We start from the raw sequence: 24,267 nt of genomic DNA, 5'->3' as shown, positions 1-24,267 counted from the left end.
TCACATGATTATTCTCTAACTCATGAAATATCTTTTTCATCAAGTAATAATTATTTTAGTAATTCAAACTAAAATGCCTTAGCCAAGAACTGAGAATAATCATCCCGTTAAATCTACTCAAGGGGAAATTTCTAATCTCTTTGATCTAGTCAAATGACGTGTATTCCTTCTTGAGGATGGAGTCCCTACAATGTATATATGATCACTCAGCACACCGATAATTTTGACTGTGGAAATGTCTCACTCCTAAATGCATCAAAGTGATCTACATTTGACAATTGAATCCGCAACCCTCCGAGGATTAGAATCAATATCATAAGAATCTTGGAATTTCACATCATTCCTTTTTACAATGTTTGAAAGAATGACAACCTTGTGGTCCTTTTAGTGCATTCTACTTATACCAACACATCAATTAGAAGTCAACACTTCATATGATTAAAATAAATCATCATGAATGATGTGTTACAGTGGTAGCAAATAGAATGCCTAGTTCTATTACTGACTGCGAACATAAGGTTTAAGACTACAAAGTTTATGGTCTACGATCTTTTATATGATAATCTCATTACTCGGCCATATACCATATTTAGTGTAATCTTTACATGCATATGATAAATAATAATCATAAATTAAAAGCATGTAAATGTGTTATATGCTCAATGCTCAATAAATATATTGAATAAACAATTTTAATTCAAACCAAAATATCTTATAAACCAATTGGAGTTTAGGGCAACACTTCAGGGAACATTGCTAACAACTTAGGCATTCTCTTTTCATCCCAGAAATCACACCCTTCGAAAAAATCCCTTACTAATTTATGCATCAGAGGGATTTCTAGGCGTGCTAATTTCTAGGTAGCACGCCTGACAAGTGTCCGATCTTACTCTCTACCCCTTTTGCAAGCATTCGTGGTATGAGGTCTGGTCATGCAATTGACTACATCATCAAAAATATGATAAAACCTAAATTGTTTAATATTATGCATGGTAGACCATTATTTTTTGATCTTCAACTTGCATTCGCACTTCTTATTAGCTTCCTTCCTCGCTCAAAAAAAAAATGAATAAATAAATTAAAGAGAACAAATCCTGTTGGAGTGATTGTCATGCAGAAATTTCACAATCGACTTTTGGCTTCCTCTGCTACACATAGTGAGCACATGATATTTAAATGAATGCATCATACATTGAAGAAGCAAATATCTGGTGTTATAATCCAAGAGAAACAAGTAAACCATAAAAAATCTTGTTAAGAGTAATAGACGATTTCAGCTCTTCATTGTTTAAGTCACAGAGGAAATACATTTGGAATATCATCAAGTTGGAAAAAGCCAAATAGAAGTACATTCTATAATTTGCCTTTGCTCATTATTCCCCTAAGTTAGAAAATATAAAGAATGTCTTGATCTATCAATTGTTAGATTGGTTCAGGGCACTTGCCTTTTTGCATTTAAATGTAAAGGAATCTAAATGCAACAATTTCAAGGATTACATTGATACAGACGGTGAGGGGCTTTTCTTCTTAACCTTTCCTTCTCTTGGGACTTAGAATGAATTCGTCGTCATCATCACTCTCGTTAATGATTCTTTTTTTAGCTTTTAAGGTGCCATTCTTTGACGCCTGCTGCTGCTTCTGTGAACTCTCAGGCTTACTTGGCAGTTTTACAGATTTAATCGGAGTTCCCGTCCGAAGTTCCTTGTGCTTTCTCTGCTTCTTCTCATATGCTTTTTTAGCTCTTTCAGGGGATAGCAAGCCATGTTCCATCATCCTGCAAATTGAAATATGTTATCATTTCCTGATCAGCACCGATTATTTCACAGAGTTGGGAGAAAAAATAACAGTAAATACTGCAGGTTCAGCATAGAATAATTTTCAAGTATTAACACGTGTACACAGCACACGAGAGATACTTTTACTGGTAACACAGTCCATGAATCCAGAATGGGAAATTTGCTCCTCTCTGCTGCTATGTTTCATGTGAATGGATGGCATACTACATTCAAATGGTTTCATGTAAACAACTCTACAGTGGCATACTATAATCAAATGCACATAAAAAATAAAAAATAAAAATGCATGATGACCATCCAAGTCAACTTACTCTCCTAAATGCAGTAAGAAACTCCTACCATGATTGTATTTTTTTTTTCTTTTTAATTTGAACAAATTAAGTCAAAATATTGGTCTCAAGCGGAAGTGCGGATGCTCTTGGAAGTGAGAGCTTGTAAGTTGATTGTTAGGCTCGTGTGCATGTGGAAAGAAATAGGGGTATCCGTATGTGTCACAATGAAAATTAATGGTCCTAGTGAAAAATAATAAATTTTACGCTAAACAGTAACTTAAAAAAGTAATGAAGAAAGCTCTGAGAAGCGACCTCTGCCATTTAGGGTTCAATGATTTTAGCCCATAGGGCTGGAGATGATAAATCAATGGATCTAAACTCTCTTATTCACATTCTATGGATCCATGGGATCACATTCCTGAGAGAAGGAACCCACAGGATACGATAATAATTTGATGGACAACAGAAACTCAGGTGATTTTGGGTCATGGTGAAGGCCAACCTCAACAAGGCCACAGGATTAAACACACTGCCTGCAGCCCAACCAAATCCTAAGCTTCGATTAGTCCAAATTATGTCAGATTGGCCAAGTTGTTTGAACTAGTGAGGAATGGCTACCGATGCTGTGGTGTCTGTTGATTCAACGGGTGCACAATGATCTTACAACTTTTTCTCTCTCTCTCCCTCTCTCTCTCTCTCCCCCCTCTGCCCTAGCGTCGGCGCGTGAGAGCGCATCTAGCTAGGGATTCATTTCTTCTCGTCGCCTACCGCTTCTTCTATCTTTCTTAGTCTTTTCGTTTGGTAGTCCGGTTTTCGAGTTTCCGTTTTGCTGGTCTGTTGGGGTGTGATTCTCGCAGGGGAGTTTGTCAGCGTGCTCTTTGGTTTGGGTGGTTCTTTTTCCGACGATGTAATTTTTGGCTTGGCTTGGTCGCCGGTGCTCCGGGGGTGTTGTGAGATGGATAAGAAATTTTTAGTGGAGTCGAAGTCTTTTGCTTTCTCTGTTTTGGCTGGGGCGTCGGCGCTGAGGGTGGAGGAGAAGAGGAAAAAATTTCTGGGAGTGGTCATTTTGAATTCTCAAAGCTCCGAATGGCTTGCGTCGATGTTGGAAGTGTTGTTGGGTTTACCGGAAGAGCAAGAAATTGCAAAGTTGTTCAGAGAGGGATCGAAACTTCTGATTGCTCTAAGAGGTGGGAACAAAGATGGGCGCTTTTTAGAGGTTTCTTCATTCGGGTTGGGTGGTCGGAAAGGGTTCATTGTTATGCCCGAGGGTCGTGGAGGGTGGGGTTGGATCAAATTCTCTGATGAGCTGAGAAAGGTTGTTGATTTTCTCTCTGGCCCGGTGGGTAGTGGGAGTGGTTCCTCTCCTTCTTCGGAGAAGAAGGAAGTGAAGGCTGTTCCCGAGTTTGGGTTTGGCTCCGAAGTGGACGGGACCCTCTTTTGCGGAGGTGTTGAGGTCGGTTCCGGCCATTGCTGCGAAGGAGTTGTCCATCGTGGGTGGCAGTCATTCCAGGTCAAGGACTTCGTTGCCGGAGCCTTGTGAGCTTGATCTTCTTCCGACGATGTGGCATGCAGAGTCTGTACAGAGAACAGCAGTGGATTGCTTCTCGGTGGAGTCGCATCAGCTCAACCTGTTGGACAAAGACCGTCCTCTTCGTCCGCAAGGTAAGAAGCGTCCCTCTTGTTCAAATTTGAAGATCGAACGTTCGAGGCTGCGGACGTGGCGTAAATTGGGTTCCGGGTTTTTTTTGGCTTTAGGCCGGGCCGTAAGGAATCTTCTGGACCGTTTTGCCGGGTCAGGGCTAAGTCGTAAATCTTCTGGCTTCCACGTGGGTCGTCTCTTGCCGAAAGCTAAAGTCTCCCGTCCGTTGAGTTCGCCGTCGGAGACGACGTCGAAGGTGTCATCTGGGCTGATTCTGGTTCGACCTCCTCCTGGGGGTTTGGAGGTTGCTGCATCGGTAGCCACAGAGGGCGCGGGGTCTGGCGATCTTGGTTTCTGTTGGGGGTTCCATTAGGTCGAAGCCCTCGTCGTCGGCAGTTACAGGGACGATGTCGTTTATGCCTTCCACCGGGGGTGAGTCGAGCAACGTCCATACGGTGCTTTCAAGCCAGACTCCAGCCTCTAAAGAATCTTCTGAGGGTATGGGTATGGTATCATCGGGTTATTTGGGATTCTGTCATCCTCCTCTGCCGGTACCGGAGTTGTTGCTTCCAGTGGCTCCGGCAGCTTCTCTGGGTTCTGTCTCCTTGTTGGTCGGTTCTGAGTTGATCTCTTCTCCGATGTCCTCCTTCTCTCTAGTCCTTGCGGTTCCTTCTGTTCAAGCCCACGCAGCTTCTTCTTTACATGTCTCTGCAGATCCAATAGAAGAGAAGAAGTCTGCTGAAGATCCTCGTCGGATTTCAGAGTTATCCACAGATTCGACTTTGGGAGAGAAAGTCTGAGATGCAGTCTATTGGTGGAAGAAGGAGGTATCAAAGCTTCAAGAGAAGAAGGATCAGCCTATTGTTTGCGATCAGAATTGGGAGAAGGATTGTTGGAGTATCAAGGCACAGCTCTGGGGGAAGATCTCCGAGGTGTATCCATTGGTGACTAAAGAACAGAGACAGAAGCATCAGGAGATTTGGGGTGAGATGATTGAGAACAAGAAACGCGAGAGTAAGAGGGAGCTTCAGAATCTACAAAGTTCTGTAAATTACGAAGACATCAAAGCTTCTTCGAGGTGTAGGAGAGACAAGGCCAATAGGTCGTAGGGTTGGTTGCTTTGGGGATTTTTTTGTGGGTTGTTCTCAGGTTTTCTTGGTTTTTTGGGTGCTGTTTGGTTTCTTTTGCGGGTAGTATTTTAGTTGGTTCTTTGTTTTCTAGGTTTTGACTTGGGGGCTGTTTCCTGGGTTTTTTTTTTTTGGGTTTTTCGGGTCAACTGTGGTTCTCCTATGTATATTTCCTGTGTACGTAGGGGCGTCTTACGCTTTCTTTTCATTGAAATCTACTTACTTATCAAAAAAAAAAACAACTACAAAAATTCCAAGGTAAAAAGTCAAAAAAGAAAAAAAAAAAAAAAGATGACTTAGCAATATAAATATGGTAAATGACCAAAAAAGAAATCTAAAACAGTTGAACTGAAGGAGGCTATCTTACTTAGTTATTGTTGATAGTGCTAATATTTACAACAATACAATGTATAAATTAATGTACACCAGATCATGCTTAAGGTTTGATAGTGCTAACATCTACAAGGATACATGTACGAAATGAAACATTAAGTTAGTTTGGAATCCAAGTCCAACCCCATATTTCCATACTTCGGTTACAGTTTTCGGAACAACAATACAATGCATATAAAGTAATACGCCAGATCATGCTTAAGTAAGGTCTCATAATGCTAATATCTACAAGGACTCGTGTCAGAAATGAAATATTAAGTTCGTTTGGAACCCTATATCTCGAAACTTCTGATACAGTTTGCAGACCGGTCAGGTCATATTCGTGGAGGACCCAAGTTGTACTCATACTACCTGGTATACCATATGGTAAACCTCCAGTAAAGTGGGCAGTCTTTAATCAAGTTGGATAGGCTTAAGCCAGGCCCAACACCAGCAAGAGTCGTTAGTCGGCAGCAAAAACCATATTGAGCCGGCGAAACCTAAATTAGATAGGACGGCCAGGGCAAATATATCACGGAGGAGTAGGCTCATGAAAGCACCAGTAGGGACTACTCCTACAGTATCCTAGCTCTTGCGACCTGGATTACTAGAATTCTATTACAACCATAGACATGACGAAAGCACGACCTAAGGAAGTGGGGCCACAGAATCATATTCTGTTGAGCCTCAGACCTACTCTTCAAACAACTATGCAGAAAACACTATATACAAGGAGCAGTGGGGAATCGCTAAGAGGTCTGTTCATTCTGTTCTAGGCAAACACTCCCATTTTTCTAGCTTACGTCCTCCCCGCTAGACCACCGGCAGGGGTACTTTGATCCTTCTTTGTTCTCCTCCGTGTAGACATCGTGGATCTGGAGCTCGAAGTACGATCAACTGACATCTTCAATTGGCAACATCTGTAGGAATCTGATAGTTGCAGCATCACTAAAGATAAAGATCGTATGCTGAGAACTAGATCTATGAATACTCTCAGAGACGACACCATTCCACCTGCTCAACCTATCCAGCCTAACCAAAAAGCTCGAATGGATCCATGATCATTGATGCAGGCAGATCCTCAAAGACAGCGACTTTCAACAATTGAGCTTCAGTTGCAGATGATGGCGCATGACATGCAATAGCTGATGCAGCAAAACCAGAGAAACTGCGATGTTTCACAAAACCTCATGATGCAGTTGAATAACCTTTCTACCCCAGTAACCCCAGTGAACAACCAGCTAATCAGAAGGTGCTTCAGAAGAGCATGTTGAAGCAGGAGAAGCTGAAGTAGCAGAGCGTGAGAAGAAAGTGCGGGTGAATTCTCCTGAGCACAAATCAAAAATTTGACATGAATACCAGCATGAATCAGACAATCAAGTAGACACTCGATTAAATGATCTACAAGCAAAACTGGATTATGTCATAAAAAATGCTAGCGGAAGTAAATCCTAGATGATGTGTGGTTTATTACAGGGAACTAACTTCCTTTATCCAAGAGAGTGTCTCCATTTCCCCTACCACCAAAGTTCAAAATGCCGCAGATCGATGTATATGATGGTCTCAAAGACCTTGTGGATTACATAGAGACGTACAGAGCTCATATGGAATTACAAGGAGTCCCTGACGAAATTCAGCCTTTCCAATCCCACTAAAAATGATCAGCACAGCACTGGTTTTACAGTTTCCTACCTGGATCTATTAATTCCTTCAAAGAATTGTCTAGCAATTCGTAAGCCAGTTCAAAGGCCTTACAGGAAGCCTTGCGCCTTCTCTTGACGGTCAAGCAAAAAGAAGGTAACAAAAACCCTCAAGGAATACCTGTCTCAATTCAATAAGGAAAAACTGACAGTAGAAGGACAAGATGAAAACATGGTCCTCTTCGCTCCTGCGAGTGGATATGGTCACAAGGTCAATTGATGCATGCTATAGCCCTGGACCCTCCCAGGACTTTGCAAGAGTTCATGCTGAAGGCAGAAAAATTCATGGATGCAGAAGAAACAGTAAAGGCATTTAGAACTCATAAGGGAACAGAAGCATGAGATGAAGTTACAAAAATCGATCAAAGTAGTTCTAGAGATGGAGAAAACGACCTAACCGAGGCATTGAAGGAAGGCCTTGATATCAGACCCAAGCATCCATTTCCTGCTCCTCAATACACCACTTAATGCACGAGTAAAGGAAATTATTATGCAAATCAGAAATGACCCTGGCCTCCAATGGCCAAGAGTAATGCGATGCAATCTCACCAGCGTACGAACCCAAGAAAATGTCGTGAATTCCATCGTGACTATGGGCATGATACAGATGATTGTGTTGATTTCAAAGAGCAGATAGAGTCTCTAATCAAACAGGGAATACTCAGATTCGCCAATGGTCGTTAGAAGTCCAGGTCACCACCAAGGGGAGGTTGGGATAGGCAGAAAAAAGAGCCCAGAAGGGAACCCAGGGAAGAATTAGGAAGAGAAACCTAGAATAGCTCAAAGATATGAACTACCTCCCACTCAAGTGCATCCACCTACAAAGCACCCTCAGCTCAAAGATATGAACTACCTCCCACTCAAGTGCATCCACCTACAAAGCACCCTCTGAGGGAAATCTGCATGATAAAGGGAGGACTTTCTGGTTGAATCTTCTCGGAAAGCATATGTTAGGCTCTTTCATGCAGAAGAAGTATATACAGTCCGCAGACCAGTGACAGCTTCCCAAAAGAATGAAGATCCTATAACATTTACTGAAGAAGACGCAAGTGGCATTATTTGCCCTAATAATGATGCGTTAGTCATGTCCGTGGTAGTGTCTATTGTCATTACAAGATGGATTTTGGTCGACAACGGGAGTTCAGCTGGCGTGCTTTATCTACAAGCCTTCAATCAGATGAGCATCGGCCGAGATAAACTCCTTCTGGCCAATAATAGACAATTGGTTGGGTTCAACGGCAACAGGGTCCACATTGGGATCCATTTGCTTGTCCATTACCTTGGGAACGACACCTAAGCAAGTTACCACCATGGTGACCTTCTTAGTGGACGATTGTCCCTCAGCCTACAATGCAATAATAGGTTGGTCGACTCGAAACGCAGTTCGAGCGGTGACATCTACTTATCTTCTGGAGATGAAATTCCTGAATGATAATGGGATGGAAGAGGTAAAGGGCGGTCAAGAATCTGGCAAGTTATCGCCATGGTGACCTTCTTAATGGTTGACTATCCCTCAGCCTACAATGCAATAATAGGTTGGTCGACCCACAATGCAATTCGAGCGATGACATCCACTGGAGATGAAATTCCCTACTGATAATGTAACGGGAGAGGTAAAGAGCGATCAAGAATCCACTAGGCAATGTTATATGACATGAAGAAATTCATAAATGTAAAGGAGATTAAAGGAATAAAGAAAATAAAGATACAGGATTTTATGGGAGGTTTGGTGTTAGACACTTATGTTCATCACAATGGTAGAGCCCTATAGAGCATTATCCTCTTATTGGTTGATTTGTTGGTGTACAAAAAGCTCTATTTATAAAGCTTACAAAGGATTTGAATTTATTCAAATCCAATCTAATCCTAATAAAATCCCTTCATTTAGGGTAATTTAATCTCATTAAAATCCTAAATTTAGGGTAACTTCAAATTCAAGGTGGAAGATTTTGGAGCTTGATTTTGAAAAGGAGGGTACTTTTTTTTTTTTTTTTTTCATCCTCTTCTTATTCTTCAATTCCTTCTTGGCAGCAACTTCAAGGGCCGCACCAAAATCAGGTGCTGCAACAGCGGCAAAAGCAACAACAAACTTGCTAGGATCCTTTAGGAACTCCCTAGCTTTCTCTGGGGGAAGGAATACTCTCTGGAAATAGCAATTGCAAGAACATTCTTTTAGCCACTGATGAACACGTCTACCCAGCAAGAGGAGGCTGCATCACAGGAACGAAGGCTGCATCACAATCACATTTGAGCAGGATTTGGTTTCTATAAGCACGTTGAAGCAAGGGACAAGGCAGGAAGAGAATAAAAATCCACAAGCTATCAGGGATCAAAACATTGGCTAATTGCTCTGGTTCCATGAAGAAATTCCTAAATGTAGAGATTAAAGGAATAAAGAAAATAAAGACATAGGATTTTTAATCTCATCAAATCCCTAAATTTAGGATAATCCAAATATACTCAAACATGACAACTCTCAAAGAACCCCTTCCCAAAGAAACCTTCAACGTTAAGGCAGTGGAATGCAGGGACGAGGAAACATTGAAGCAGACTGAAGCGGTGCAAGATCTAATGGAAGTTCAGATAGTAGAAGGAAGTCTTGACAAGACAATCCGAATGGGATCCCTTTTATCCAATGCCCTTAAGATCTAGTTACAAGAGTTTCTAAAGAAAATTCATGATGTTTTTGCCTAGACTCACGATGATATGTCGAGCATTGATCCAAGAGTTATTGTCCATCGACTAAGCGTTTACCCCTCCGTCCGTCCCATATGTTAGAGGAGACGAGCATTTGCAACAGAAAGAGACACAGCAGTAGCAATGGAAGTCGAAAAGTTACTGAAGGCGAGCTTCATTCGATAAGTTGATTATCCCAAATGGCTGTCAAACATGGTAATGGTTAAAAACTCTAATGGGAAGTGGAGAATGAGTGTAGACTTCACAAATCAACAAAGTCTGCCCCAAAGATAGCTTTCATTTGCCAACGATAGATGTACTAGTGGATTCCACAGCTGGGCATGAGTTGTTGACTTTCATGGACCCATTTTCAGGCTATAATCAAATTTGAATGTTTGAGCCCAATCAAGAGAAAAACATCTTTTGTAACGAATCGAGGTCTTAACTGCTACAAAGTTATGCCTTTCAATCTAAAAAATGCTGGTGCTACTTATCAAAGGTTGATGAATCAAATGTTTAACACCAAATAGGAAGGAACATCGAAGTGTATGTCGATGCTATGCCAGTCAAGAGCTATAAGGCAAAGCAACATATTGAATATCTAAGGGAGACTTTTGCAGTGTTACGAAAGTATCAAATGAGGCTAAATCAGGTCAAATGCACATTTGGAGTATCTTCTAGAAAGTTCCTCAGATTCATGCTATCTCAGAGGGGGATAAAGGTCAATCCATAAAAAATCAAGGCTATTTAGGACATGGCATCTCCAAGAAGCCTAAAAGAGTTGCAGCGGTTGACAAGAAGGATAGTACCACTCAACATATTTATTTCACAATCGACTGACAAGTGTTTTTTCATCTTTTAAAAATATTGTGTCAAGCATTCGCTTGGACAGAGGAGTGTGAGAAGGGGTTTCAAGACCTAAAATCCACCACTCCTTAGTCAAAAATCCAGTGAGAACCTTTGTACTTATACGTAGCCGGTGTACTACACTAGCCAGGCACTCCAGGGGGCAAAGGAAAGATATCCTAGAATTGAAAAGATTACTTTTGCCTTGGTGGTGATGGTCAGGAAACTTCAACCATATTTTCAAGCTCTTACCGACCAACCTCTAAAACAAGCGCTACACAGGCCCGATACATCTAGCCGGCTTGTAAAGTGGTTGGTCAAACTGGGGGAGTTCAACATCAAATACTGCCCCCGAACGGCTATAAAAGGACAGGCCTTGGCAGATTTTATTGCAGAATACACAATTGGAAATGGGGAAGATCAGTCAACCGAAAATGCTCAAGGTAACAGGCAACTTTGGACGATCAATGTAGATGGATTTTCTAACAAGCTCTAAAGTGGAGCAGGGATAGTATTGTGCTCTTCTGATGGGATGGAATTGGAATATGCCTTAAGAGGTTTAATTTTAAGGCGACCAATAATCAAGTGGAGTATGAAGTCTTGATTACTGGATTAACTATAGCAAGGGAGCTTGGAGCTAACGGTGTTTGTGTGAAAAACGAATCCCAGCTGGTTGTGGGACAAGTATCAAGAGTGTTTGAGGCCAAGAAAGAAAAACTTAAAAGATATCTTGTGAAGGTACGGGAATTGAAGGACAATTTTAAAAGTTTCAAAATAGAGCAAGTGCCCAGAGAATAGAACTGTGACATCCCACGTTGCCTGAGGATAGGAATGAGTATGTGCTTATATGTTTATTCGCACCATTCTTAACAAAAACACGTTTTAAAGACATGATGGCCATGAACCTATCAGAACTCCACAGTTAAGCGTGTTTCTGCGAGAGTGGTACCAAGATGGGTGACCTCCTGGAAAGTCTAGATCAGGGGAGCCAAAAGTAGACAATATTGTGTCGTTGGGGGTGGGTCGTTACAAATGGTATCAGAGCCATTGTCCAGCCTGAGATGGGGGGAGTGTGCACAAGCCCGTGAGGATCGCTAACAGGCACTCGATGAGACGCCAAGAATTAGATGATCCCATGAAGATTGCCAGGGAGGACGCTGGGTCCCAAGAGGAGGTAATTGTGACGTCCCACATTGCCTGGGTATGAGAATGGGTATACGCTTATATGTATATTCGCACCATTTTTAACACAACGCGTTTTAAAGCCGTGATGGCTATGAACCTATCAGAATTTCGCAGTTAGCGTTCTTCTACAAGAGTAGTACCAGGATTGGTGACCTCCTGGGAAGTCTAGTTCGGGAGAGCCAAAAGCAAAAAATATTGTATCGTTGGGGGGTGGGTCGTTACTAGTCCTTTTGGGGTAATAGCGCAGATGTGGCCAACGCTTTTCCTTAGGTCATTACAAATGGTATCAGAGCCACCTAGTAACGCCAGGCATGTAGCACTGGAGCACCGCATGATGTGGCCCTGACAAGGACGTCAGTGGTTTAACGGGAGAATTTGTAGCACCCCGGTCCCATATTAGGAAGATAATAGCTCACATAAAGTAAATGGTTTATCAGGGTGTTGGTGTTACCTCACATTATGCGAATGCGGATGCGGGTATTGCTAATTACCGCATCCGCATTTTCACCCCTACTTGCAAGGCAATTGGTGTCAATGTTTTCTTTTTAATAACTTTCTGATAAGTCAAAAGTGGCATCAACTTGTTTATAATTTTACAAAGCATATAGTTTCTACCGTATAAAAACTATCAAAACCTTAATAATCAACTTTAAGAAGACACAAAACAATTGTTCTAAACACATTGGTCATTTTCTACAGCACCATGTAAACTTTTCAATTCAAATCTAAAAAAATTTTGATTTCAATAGGGTTAAGGTTTTTGCATTTCTATCTTTCATTAATCGATAAACTGTAATTATGGAGCAGATGTTAAACCCACAACATAAAGGGGAAAATAAAAAATAAAAAAATTGGTGTTGGAATTTTTATAGCATTTCTGGAGTTCGGTACTATCATTAATTATAGAATTTAAAGCTCTATCATAGTGTATAAGAAAAACAGCTAGAACACTGACTCCTATGGCTAAAAACTAGAGACTTTTCCGTCATTAGTGAGAAGAGTATGAACACATGGGAAAAAGGCATGCTTGAAATATTAAATCAACAAGAAATGCAAATGCAACTTTTACTTCAATCAAAATCTCATAGAAATAGTGTTGTCTGATGCTTATTCACTTAAATCAGGGCCAAGAGCCCACACTTTGAGATGGTATGCAGAAAGCCATATTCATGGCCTCACAACTATTTATCCATACAAAAAACCCTTCCTTAGTACAAATGTAGAAAAAGAATAGGACCATGCAAAAAGTCCAGAGTCAAAGACCATGTTGTAGGACATATATATATAAATAATTAATCGAAATATCATTAAAAGGGCAAAAGTTGCAACCCAAGTATATAGGGAGTATACAAAAGATACACCTAGCAAGAAAGAGAAAACAAGTCACAAAAAACATGAAAACTAGGCAATTAAGATCCGAGGCAAATGACCAGTGGTAAGAAGTTTTGTAAAACAACAACTTTAAGTCCACCACTTTCCTCTTTCTTCAAAACTTCTATCATTTTTTTCCTCCAAAGACACCAAAAAAAGGTAGGACGGATCAATGTCCCACACAATTGCACTTTGAAGACTGCCTCCCAACCCTCTCCAACAAGTGAAAAGGTCTATTACTCTTATAGGACTAACCCAATCTAACCCAACACGGCTGAAAATATCACTCTAAAAGGCACTGGCGATCTCAAAATGGAGAAGAAGATGATTCACAATCTCCCTACACCTCTTACACATGCAACATCAATCAATCACAATGACATTTTGTTTTCTTAGGTTAATTAAGGTGAGGATCTTCCCTATGGCAGCTGTCCAACCAAAAACGCCGCTCTCAAGGGGGCATTATGCCGCCAAATACTCTTCCAAAGAAAAAAAGCGCTATCATAAGGAACAAGGATGTTATGGAAAGATCTAATATCAAACATCCCTATCTTGGAAGGAGCCTAACGAAACTTGTCTTCACCTCCCTACCTCATTCTAAGGGAATACAACAATTTTTTTATTTTTATTTTTTAAAGTAATGGCAATTCAATAATAAGTCGTAGAGGGGCGCAACCCTACCACATAAAGAGTATACAAGAGAACCCCTAAAAGGAAATAACAGAAAATAAATTTAAAAAATCTGCATAAGTTTTTTTTTATTAGTAAGAAAAATTTTATTAAAAAAACGTAAAAGCGCTCCTAAGTACACAGGAAGTACGTAGAAACAATCAACCCAAGAAAAGTTTTATTAAAAAAGCGTAAAGGCACCTCTAAGTATACAGGAAGTATACATAGGAACAATCAACCCACAAAAATAAAACAACAAAACCCACCAGGATCAAAATCCCAAAACCTGAAAGAAACACCCAATAACATCCCATAAAATAAAATACACAAAAAATAAATTAAAAATAATAAAAAATAAACCCCCAAAGGCACACATCCCTATGTCATGTGGGCCTAGCCTTTCCCACGCCCCTAGATGGAGCGCATATCTCACCATAATTAATGGAGTTTTTCAAATTTAAAAGCTCCCTCTTGCCTTTGGTTTTTGGGCACGCAATCATCTTATCCCATTCTTCTTCCAAAGCGTCCAGATGAGCTGCTATCCAGACATATAACATGTTAAAGCAAACGCTTCCATAGTTCCAACATCGATGTCTCAACATCTTCAAAGTGATGCGCATTCCGCTCTCGTTAAAGACACCACATTAAACACAACAGAACTAACCGTCAAACTTCCTTTGCTAGACCACACTCAAACGAAGTACCCCAGCTAGTCAACAATTCCAGCACCCTCTGCAGCATAACCCACTCTACTCCAAATAAAGTAAGAATGTAACTCCATAAATCGCAAGCAACTTCGTAATGAAGTAACAAATGTTCAATGGACTCCCCACTCTTTTTACCATACAACACCACTCAATCACCACAACATTCCTCTTTCGCAGATTGTCATGCGTCAAAATTTTTCCTAACGCTGCTATCTATACAAAGAATGACACCCTTGCCAGAGCCTTTACATGCTAGATACTCTTCCAAGGAAATGAAGGGCCATCTTGTCTATTTAACACTTCATAAAAGGACTTCACTTCAAATAGACCCCTTTTGGAGAAGCTCCAAACTAACCTATCATCCTCTCCTTGTCGAACAAGAATAGAATAAAGTTGCGGGAAGAATTCTCGTACCATCTCCACCTCCCAATCCTGGACTGGTCGTGTAAAGATAACATTCCACTGAGTAACTCCATTTTGAACTACCAAATTATCACCCAACCTTGCATCTTTATTCCTCACAATACTAAACAAAGAACAAAGCTTCAATGATCCATCCCCACACTACAAGTCATGCCAAAAACTTACAAGCGACCGAACCCCAACCTCAAATCTAGCAAATTTGTGAAACTTATCCCACTCCCTTCTAAAATGTTTCCACACGCCCACTCGAAAAGTACTCGAAACCTCTTTAGAACACCAACCACCCCTTAGACTATCAAATTTGACTTCAATCACCAATCTCCATAATACATCTCTCTCCCTAGCATACCTCCACAACCATTTTCCTAGGAGATCTTGATTAAATTGGATTAAGTTGTGAACTCCCAACCCACTTGATTTTAATGGAGTACAGATCCTATTCCAATTTACTAAATGGAATTTCGCCTCATTTCCAATGCCACTGTAAACGATATCTCTGCCAGCTCATCTAATACACGTGCAAAGTCATCATGTCCAGATTCATTATCACGTCCAGCTTCAGTTGAAGACTCATTCAAATAATCTCTAACTAATGGATAACATCTAGAGATAGGATTCTGTATTTTTTAATTTGAATTTAGATAGATTAGAATTCTGTTTTTGTAATTCAAACTTTAGATAGGTTTGTAATTCAAACTTTAGATAGGATTACATGTAATCTAGTCCTCTATTTATACCCTTCTATACATCAATGAAATTCATTGAAGTTCAAAATCTTTTAGCCACCCCATAAAAAATCCCTTTGAAGTTTATCAAGTCGATTAGCCATGTCCACTAGAATAGGAAACAACGACAAGTAATACGTAGGAAGGTTGGAAAGAGTACTTTTAAGAAGAGTCAACAGACCACCCTTCAACAAATACATCCGCTTCCATCCAGCCAACCGCCGTTCCATTTTCTCAATAACTCCATTCCAAATAAAAGTAGCCTTATAAGAAGCACCCACGGCAAACAAAAATATGTCATAGGCAAAGAAGCGACTCGACATCCAAGGAGTTGAGCCAAACCTTCAACATCGTCCACCTTGCCGATAGGAACAATTTCTAATTTGCCTAAGTTGATCCTCATCCCTAAAGCTGCCTCAAAGCATAAAAAGATACAGCGCAGCTGTCGAATTTGTTCTGCTTGTGCACCACAAAAAATTAGCGTATCATTGGCAAACAATAAATGATTCACAAAAAAAGCATCTTTATCCCTAGACCCCACACTGAAAACCCTATCAAGTAAACCTAATCCATTGTTGCAATCAACATTCGGCTCAATGTCTCCATAACCACCACAAAAAATAAAGGTGAAAGTGGATCCCCTTGTCCCAACTCACGAAAGTTATTAAAAAAACTAAAAGGGGTTCCATTCACAAAGATAGAAAATCTGACTGTAGAAATGCAAAATTCTAGCCAAGCCTTCCATTTCTCCTCAAAACCACAACACTGCAACAAAAAGAGGAAAAATTCTCAATTAACATGATCATATGCCTTTTCTAGATCCAACTTGCACAGCAACCCAGATAACCCCTATCCAAGTTGACTATCCAAGCATGCATTAGCAATAAGCACTAAATCCAAAATTTGTTGGCCTCCAATAAATGCATTCTGTGTTGGAGATAATCTTGCCCAATACTGACTTAAACTTGTTCACGAGAACCTTGAAAATAATCTTATACACCCCCACATCAAACTAATAGGGCGAAAAGCACAAGTCTGCTTTGGAATCAGAGAAACAAAATTAGCATCAAGACTCTTCTCCAACTAACCTCTATTATGGAATTCCGCAAACAAAGTCATTAGATCCTCTTTCAATATATTTGTCCTCATCACCGCCACAAACTCTACAAATAAGCTCTCATCTAAATGCACTGCTTTGCCTTCTCTAGCCCTCCTATAATAACTCTGAAACGGCTTAGATACCAACGACGCTAGAGTAGAGAGACGTAACCTTTCTCCCAACTCAATCGCCCCAGAGAATGAGTCACCAGAAGAAAATGATTCCTACCTAGTGGAGGTGGACTAGATCCAATGCTCAACAGACTCAACACCAATACCTACTAGTGCCGAAGAAGACCCCTCACATGATTGAAAACCCTGTTGCTCCAAGGTTTGTCTTTCCTCCCTTGTCGGCATCCTCTTCTGATCTGTTGTTTTCTACCGCTATGCTCTTTGCTCCAACAATAGAGACGTTGTCTTCAACATCTCTAGACGTTTCCCTCAAGTCTGATGGGTCTTCTCCAGCACCAGTAGGTATTGGTGTTGGGTCTGTTGAGCATCGGATCCAGTCCACCTCCATTAGGCAAGATTCATTTTCTTCCGATGACTCATTCTCTAGGGCGGCTGAGATGGGAGAAAGGTTATGTCTCTCTACTCCAGCGTCGTCGGTATCTAAGTCGTTTTAGAGTTACTATAGGAGGGCTAGAGACGGTAGAGAAGTGCATTTGGATGAGAGCTTATTTGTAGAGTCTGTGGCGGGGATGAGGATAGATATTGTCGGTGAGACCAAGTCTTTGCAACACTCTAAGGTGGAGGATCGCCTTGTTGTAGAGGAAATTTCGGTGGATGCGGCCCAGCCACTGCTAAATTATGTTGGAGTAGCAGTTTCCATGAAAGCTATTGTTAAGCAATCTTCTCCAGTGAGGGGTTTCCTTCGAAGGGGGTTCCTCAATCGGTTAGTGCAACCCCTTCTCTCGCCTAAAATGTCGGTCGCATCATCATCGACCCTTGTTGCTAAAGAAGATGGGGTGGAAGGGACTCCTTCCCTCTTGGGTGGTTGCAGCACTCCTAACGATGAAAAGGGTAAGGATTCCATAATTAATGGGTTGATCCAGTCTTAGAAATGACCGGTAGTTTTTGGCTTGGATGGGGAGATCGTAGTGTTGGATCAGGGCAACAAGATTTGGAATGGGGGGGGATGGAGAATCCCCTTACCCTTTGGGTGTTTTACATCTTGACATGCCCTTAGATTGGAAGATGGATGGTGCTGAGGGTGAGGATCCTTCCTTGGCAATCCTAGATGCCATTGAAGAGTAGTTTCATCGAAAAACTGTGGTGGCGCCAAAAGACCAGAGGTATGAGGGAGCTGTTAAACTTGAAAAGATCCATTAAATACGGTGATGCAAGCGCACCCTCTCGGTGTTGCAAATGGATGGCTCACATGATGTAGTGTTAAGTGCCTCATGTGGGTCTTGAGTTTTAGGGTTTTAGGGTCTAGCAGGTTTGTTGGGTTTCCTCTTTTTTTTTCTTTTCTCTTTTTTTGAGTTGGTTTGGTTGTTCCTATGTATACTTCTAGTGTATTTAAGAGCGCCTTACACTTTCTTTAATATACTAATCAAAAGAAAAAAAAAATATTCCATAACCTCACCCAATATGACCCCATGAATCTCATTAGAACACCACCCGCCCCACAAGCTGCCATATTTGGAGTCTATTACAACCATCCACAAGGCCTCTCTCTCGTGCAAATAGTTCCAAAGCCACTTCTCCAAAAGAGCACAATGAACAAAAGCAAGTTTCGAACCCCAACCGTAAAATCTTCTAATAACGAAACAATCTGGTGTATTTTTAAAGGAGGGTCTAGTTAATTATTTTAAGAATCTATCAAAAGCAATATCTTTATGGTGGGAACTAAACTGCTGGAACTAGCTATGGTTTTTGCCAAACAAACTTTGTGACAGTGAATGATTTCTGTAGGGAAGCATGCATCAGCTCATGCGAAAAGATTAAGCCAGCAACAGGAGCTCAAAGCTAACCAAATCCCTAAGACTACTTTAACACTTTATAAATAAATAAATAATTGTAGTAGTGCCTTAAATCAGGGTCAAGAGCCTACACTCCCAGATGGCATGCATAAAACAATTAATATTAACGACCTTACAACTAATATCCAAACAAACTCATTCCTTCTGTTGTGCAAATATAGAAAAAAAATAGGACCATGAATAAAGTCCAGAGTCAAAGATCATATTATATAAGTAAGAATACAACTAAAATCTTCTTAGAAAGCACACTCATAATGTATTTTCTAAGAATGTGTAGTTAATTATGTTAAGAATTTGTCTAAAACAATATCCTATCACACTTCTTTTTTTTTTTTTTGTGATAAGTATATCCTATCATGCAACTGAATTACTGAACGCAAAGATATGGTTTCTTCACAACAAACTTTGTGATAGTGCATAATTTTTGTAGGGAAGCATCAATTTAATTGATGCAACAAAAAAAAAAAAAAAACAAAAAAAAAAACCTTAGTCAAGAAATAGAGCTCAAAGCTAAACGAATCTCTAAGATTGGCATCAAACAAAGCGAAAAGTAATGAGAAATGCTACCAGATTTGCTTAAGGAACACCCCACGCTTCCATCATTATGTTTACTTTGATGTTTTTCTAAACTACCATCATCCTCCTTAAAAACAATTAAAAAAAAAAGATTTCCTCTAAAAGTCATCCCCAAAATTATACTCAAGGGCATTTATAAAGTTAATTATTTTCTTAGAAAACAAGAAAATAATTTAAGGGAGTACTTGTTAATTTGCTTGAGGATTGCCCATCATCATCAAATCCCCAGCAGCAATGTCCCCCATATAATGATTTTTTATTATTATTATTATAAGTAATGTCCCCCATATAAATGGACATGCAAAGTATTTACCGTGGTCCTTCAAGCTGAAGAGGTGTCGGAAATAAATGTTAGGATGAGAGAAGCACCTTGCATAAGGCAGAAATAGCACTAGAGTATGAAAGAGGAAACTATGTAAGCCTAACGACACAATTGGAAAGAAAATATAGATCTTAATTAATAAAACCTTACTTTGGATCATTTTGAACTTCTACAGACTATGGACCATGTTCAGACCTTCATCAGCAACACAAGAGTAGAAGAGCCCAGAGCCAATGATGACACTGATGGAGTTGCTTTATAAAAGGCAAGGAAAATGGGGTCACACAGCCGCAGAGCCATTAATTGCAAACTGCAACTGCAGGAGAAAATGCTTCTTGAGTAAATAAAGCCCGCCTACCTCATGGATCACCAGTCCAGCCACCAAACTAAGACTCCTAAATTATTCTATTTAGTCAACATCAGGGATGCCCTGAGCCTGTCACACATCATCAATAAGCAATCAGACCCATTCAAACTTGGTAAGCCTCACTCTGAATAAGGTAAGTTCAGTCACCAAGGTGCTGCACCTTATCTTACAAAATCCCAAAGGTCAAGAATAAGCAGAAACAACTCATTTGGGCTCTCAACGGGTGCCTTTAGTTTCTTCCTTGTGGCATAATACATGTGTCACCATAACAAGGTCACACTTTAGGTGTAGATTGTGTGGGATACAAAGAACAAGAAAGATTATCAAAATTGAAATATGTGAAATGCTTAAAATTGATAGTATCCTGAATGTCAACTGGAGAGCTTTAGCACTATTTCCAACTACGAACACCTAAAATAAAAATAAAAATAAAAGAAGAAGAAGAACCTATTTTCATGTCAATTAATACTTCAATTCGGGTAAAGAAGTCTACACAACTTATAGGCATAAGTCAGTTGAAAATAATTTTGTTCCAACACCTTTAGTCAAGTCATTATAGGCTTATCTAGAAACTTTTGTTTTCTGCTAATCTGGAGATTTCCTCCTTTCTACTGACCCAGAATGTCCATTCATTTTGTTCCAAAACATTTCTCAGCTTATAGATGGCTGCAATGCAAGAAAGAAAATAAATCGATGACCGAATGAGGTCCTGGGAAGCACACTTGCGACAGCACTAGAGAAATGGATCCCACCAATGCTGCAGCATGAAGTCACTGATATTGTAATGACAATTATATTTGACCATACAGTGTGAGTGTTTGCATGTGTGTGTGTGTGTGTGTGTGTGTGAGAGAGAGAGAGAGAGAGACAGACAGACAGAGACAGAGAGAGAGAGAGAGATCTGTTCTTAAGCTAACACATGAAATTTAACTTCCATTTGTCTCTCCTACTTCATATGGAGTGTGAAGTTATTGTGTACCATGAATTGTTTATGTGATGGGTACTAGAGTAGCTTATCAATGTATCTGTTGTCCAAGTTGTTGGACAATACTTATGAAATCGCTTCAGACAAACAAGTTAGCTTAGGCACACAATCGAAATGTTTTGCAATATAGCCAAACCACCAATAACCTGACCTTGAAATATAATCTAATTAAAATTATTAGATTCTTTTTAGAGTATTTAATCGTTATGTTCTATAATCTATTCATTCAAATATTTATTTGAAATTTTACTCTATATTTATATTCATTATGAAAATTAGAATGAACATTATAATAAATTCTTATCTATGTATAATTTTCGAGTCTGAAATTCATATTTCCTTATGTGAAAAAAAATCTCCATATACTACACCCTCGCTACTATATGGTTTTTTCCCAAAGCAAGTTTGCCACCAAACTGTAGCAGCACCAATGGATTTAGCTCCTCTCAACGCATCCAAGAACTCATCCAATCTTTTATTTTGTTGACACTATCATATCCAATCGCGCAAAGAATCTCATTCTAAATTTCCAACTAATGACCATTGCTTTAATCAAGAGCCAGGATATTAATTGAAACATTCGAAGCAAAACAATCCATAATATATGTACGGACCAGCAAGAAATAAGGGATTACTTCCAATGGTCCAGACACCAAGCAATGAAAAGAATGAAAATAAGTTCCATATCTTATAGATGAACAGGTTCTGTAAGATTAAGTAGAGGAAGAAAGGGCTGTTAGAATAGAAGGAAAGCTCACCAAAATTCTGCCATTTCACTCGTTGGGATCTGTTGAGACAATGACTCGTAAAAAATCCTCAGGGGTTCCCTCTGTCATCGGAAAGAAGCAAAACACAAGATTTAAGTGGCGTTACATCACTATAAACATTCTTCAAAAAAAAAAAAAAAAAAAAAGGAACAGAGATCAATTGCATGGGCGCAGAACGAACCTCTTCAGGGGGATCGTATTTCTGGCCAGGCAAAGTGTACACTTTCTTCTCCCTCACTTTGGTAGTAGTCTTTGCGGTTATTGTTTTTGATGAGCCTGATATTGTTTTTGATTTTACCTTCACATTTAAGAACTTTAATAAATATCGCACCCAATGATATTAACACAACTGACAGGGAGAAGGAGAAGATTTCCAGATAACAAGGACCAGAATCCATCAAAGATCCAATTAAAAAATCACTCAATTCATTGCAATTTACCCAAATTTATTAATAAAACCAAACCCATATGACCCAATCCACCACAAATTATTGAGAACAACCCAGAAACTCCAAAATCCAAATCACTCAATCCACTGAAAATTCAAAACCCATTCCAAACTACAGAATCTATCAATAATAAGGACAGAAATTAATGGATTCCACATATTCAAATCAAGCAATTGAGAAACCAAGCAGTAAGAAGATGATTCTCAGCTCAAAAGAAGACAAATAAACAAATCCGATTCACAAAAAGCAATTAACTTTTGAGATGGGTACCTCAGTTTTTGTGGCGGTAGTCACAGATTTGTGCTTTGAGTTAATAGGCTGCTTGCTAGAGCTCTCGATCTTCCTCTTGTTTAGAGCAGAATAATCAAGCTTTCCCTTTGAAGAACCATCTTGATTGCTCGGCTTCACCTTCACTACATTGCTTTTTGTCTCTGTCGCCATTGATATAAATAGATATATTGTCTTTGCTATTGATCCGATGATTCTTCCTTTATCTTCTTCTTCTTCTTCTTATGTCTTAGCCGTCTCATTGAAGATGCATCAACTCTGTATTCTCTCCCTCACTCCCTGTAATAGTCTCAATCTACGACGACTATGTGTAAAAAATGGATATTTTTTTGTTTATTTAGTAAAATGAAAAAGAAGGAGAGAGAGAGAGAGAGAGAGAGAGAGAGAGAGATCAGGTAAAACATGAAAAAGTGGTTGATGTTGTTTAACTGCTTTTTCAAGGTTTTTTTTTTTTTTTTTTTTTAACCAAGTAGACGTGCTTAATTGAAAATAAAAAGAGAAATGATCCCTACACTCATTTCTCATAACAGCCTCATAACAAGCTGACGTGGCTGGTAATATTTTATGAGAAATGATCCCTACACTCATTTCTTACAACAGTCCCACAACAAGCTGACGTGGTTGGTAATATTTTATTATTTTTTTACAAAAAGAAAAGAAAACAAAACAAAAAAAAAATAATAAAATATTACCAGCCACGTCAGCTTGTTGTGGGACTGTTGTGAGAAATGAGTGTAGGGATCATTTCTCATATTTTATTAATTTTTTACAAAAAAAATGAAAACAAAACAAAAAAATAATAAAATATTACCAACCACGTCAGCTTGTTGTGGAGCTGTTGTAAGAAATGAGTGTAGGGATCATTTCTCAAATAAAAATATCCCAAAATTGGAATCTAGGGATATAAACGATCCCTATTTACAGCATACACAAGAAAATCTGGAACATCTTCCGGCCACGCTATGTCTAAAAATTTGGCCGAAGCCTCTTTTACTAGGATATGGGCTACATTATTAGAATTCCTCCTAATATGAGCTACCTTAACATACCTCAGACCTCTAAGCTCTGAAAAAATGTCATCCACAAACAAACCAGCTGCCGACAAATCTATCTTCCCAGCATTAACATCATTGACCACTTGTTTGGCATCCCCTTATAGACATCGACCACTTTAAGGTATGAATGAAGCAAAGGTTTTGCTATGTTGTACCTTTGAAGCAGGGTGATCTTTTCTCTCAACGGAGGCGTTGGAAAAAGACTGTTTTGTCTTGGTAATACATAGAAGCGAAAGGCTGGCGCAGGTAGATGGGTCAAGGTTAAAGTGGTCATGCTGAAATCCAAGTCTAACGGAGTGTAGATTGAGATACGGCCGGACTCATCAAACGCCTCGTCAGTCGTCACTAGAAGTTGATATTTAGGAAACATTTACTATAATCTTATCTAATCATGACGCCGTTCGCTTCTTTCTTTTCTGTTTTTTTTTTTTTTTCTTTTCAACTTTCTTTGTCTAACTCCCGAAAATATTTAAAAATGTTCTATTCTCTTCTAAAATATACATCATAGATAACCGAGAAATCCTATTAGCGGTGGAATGTTATACTTTTTAATTATATTATTGGGATAATTTAGTTGTCAAAATTAACTTTTGATTTTTGATTTTTTGTATTTTTACAAGTTTTTACCGATATAAATGCTAATTTTTACTCACGTTAATCGTATAGAGAAATGTTAGAACATCTTCTGGTATTCTCCTAGTATTCTTCTGGAATGGCATAGTTTAATAAAAAATTACATCTATGACATTCCAGGAGAACACCAGGAGATACTCTAGCATTTTTCAATTGTATAACCATCCATTAAATATCCTTACTAAAGATAACCATGTTGATGACCTATATTTATTTATGAACACAAATTTCTTA

At 39.4% G+C, this 24,267-nt stretch overlaps 1 protein-coding gene across 2 annotated transcripts; it reads right to left on the bottom strand.

Moving 5' to 3' along the window:
* Positions 1-1,235: 1,235 nt before the first annotated feature.
* On the bottom strand, positions 1,236-22,689 carry LOC133870485 (uncharacterized). 2 transcript variants are annotated; one of them, XM_062307627.1, is made up of 5 exons: positions 22,328-22,689; positions 21,790-21,906; positions 21,600-21,670; positions 19,640-19,805; positions 1,634-1,774 (listed from the first exon to the last, which is right to left on the bottom strand). In XM_062307627.1, exons 1-4 carry the CDS (start codon positions 22,496-22,498, stop codon positions 19,679-19,681), a joined length of 486 nt encoding a protein of 161 aa, XP_062163611.1. In that variant the 5' UTR covers positions 22,499-22,689; the 3' UTR covers positions 1,634-1,774; positions 19,640-19,678. The 2 variants fall into 2 exon arrangements, with proteins under 2 accessions (XP_062163610.1, XP_062163611.1); XM_062307626.1 differs by lacking the exon at positions 19,640-19,805 and having other exon boundaries at positions 1,236-1,774; positions 22,328-22,675.
* Positions 22,690-24,267: the final 1,578 nt, after the last annotated feature.

This window comes from Alnus glutinosa, chromosome 6, assembly GCF_958979055.1.
Source record: "Alnus glutinosa chromosome 6, dhAlnGlut1.1, whole genome shotgun sequence".
In the NCBI taxonomy this organism is placed as follows: domain Eukaryota; kingdom Viridiplantae; phylum Streptophyta; class Magnoliopsida; order Fagales; family Betulaceae; genus Alnus; species Alnus glutinosa.
Note: the sequence above shows the minus strand (reverse complement) of the source record. Positions and strands in the feature narration are given on the sequence as shown.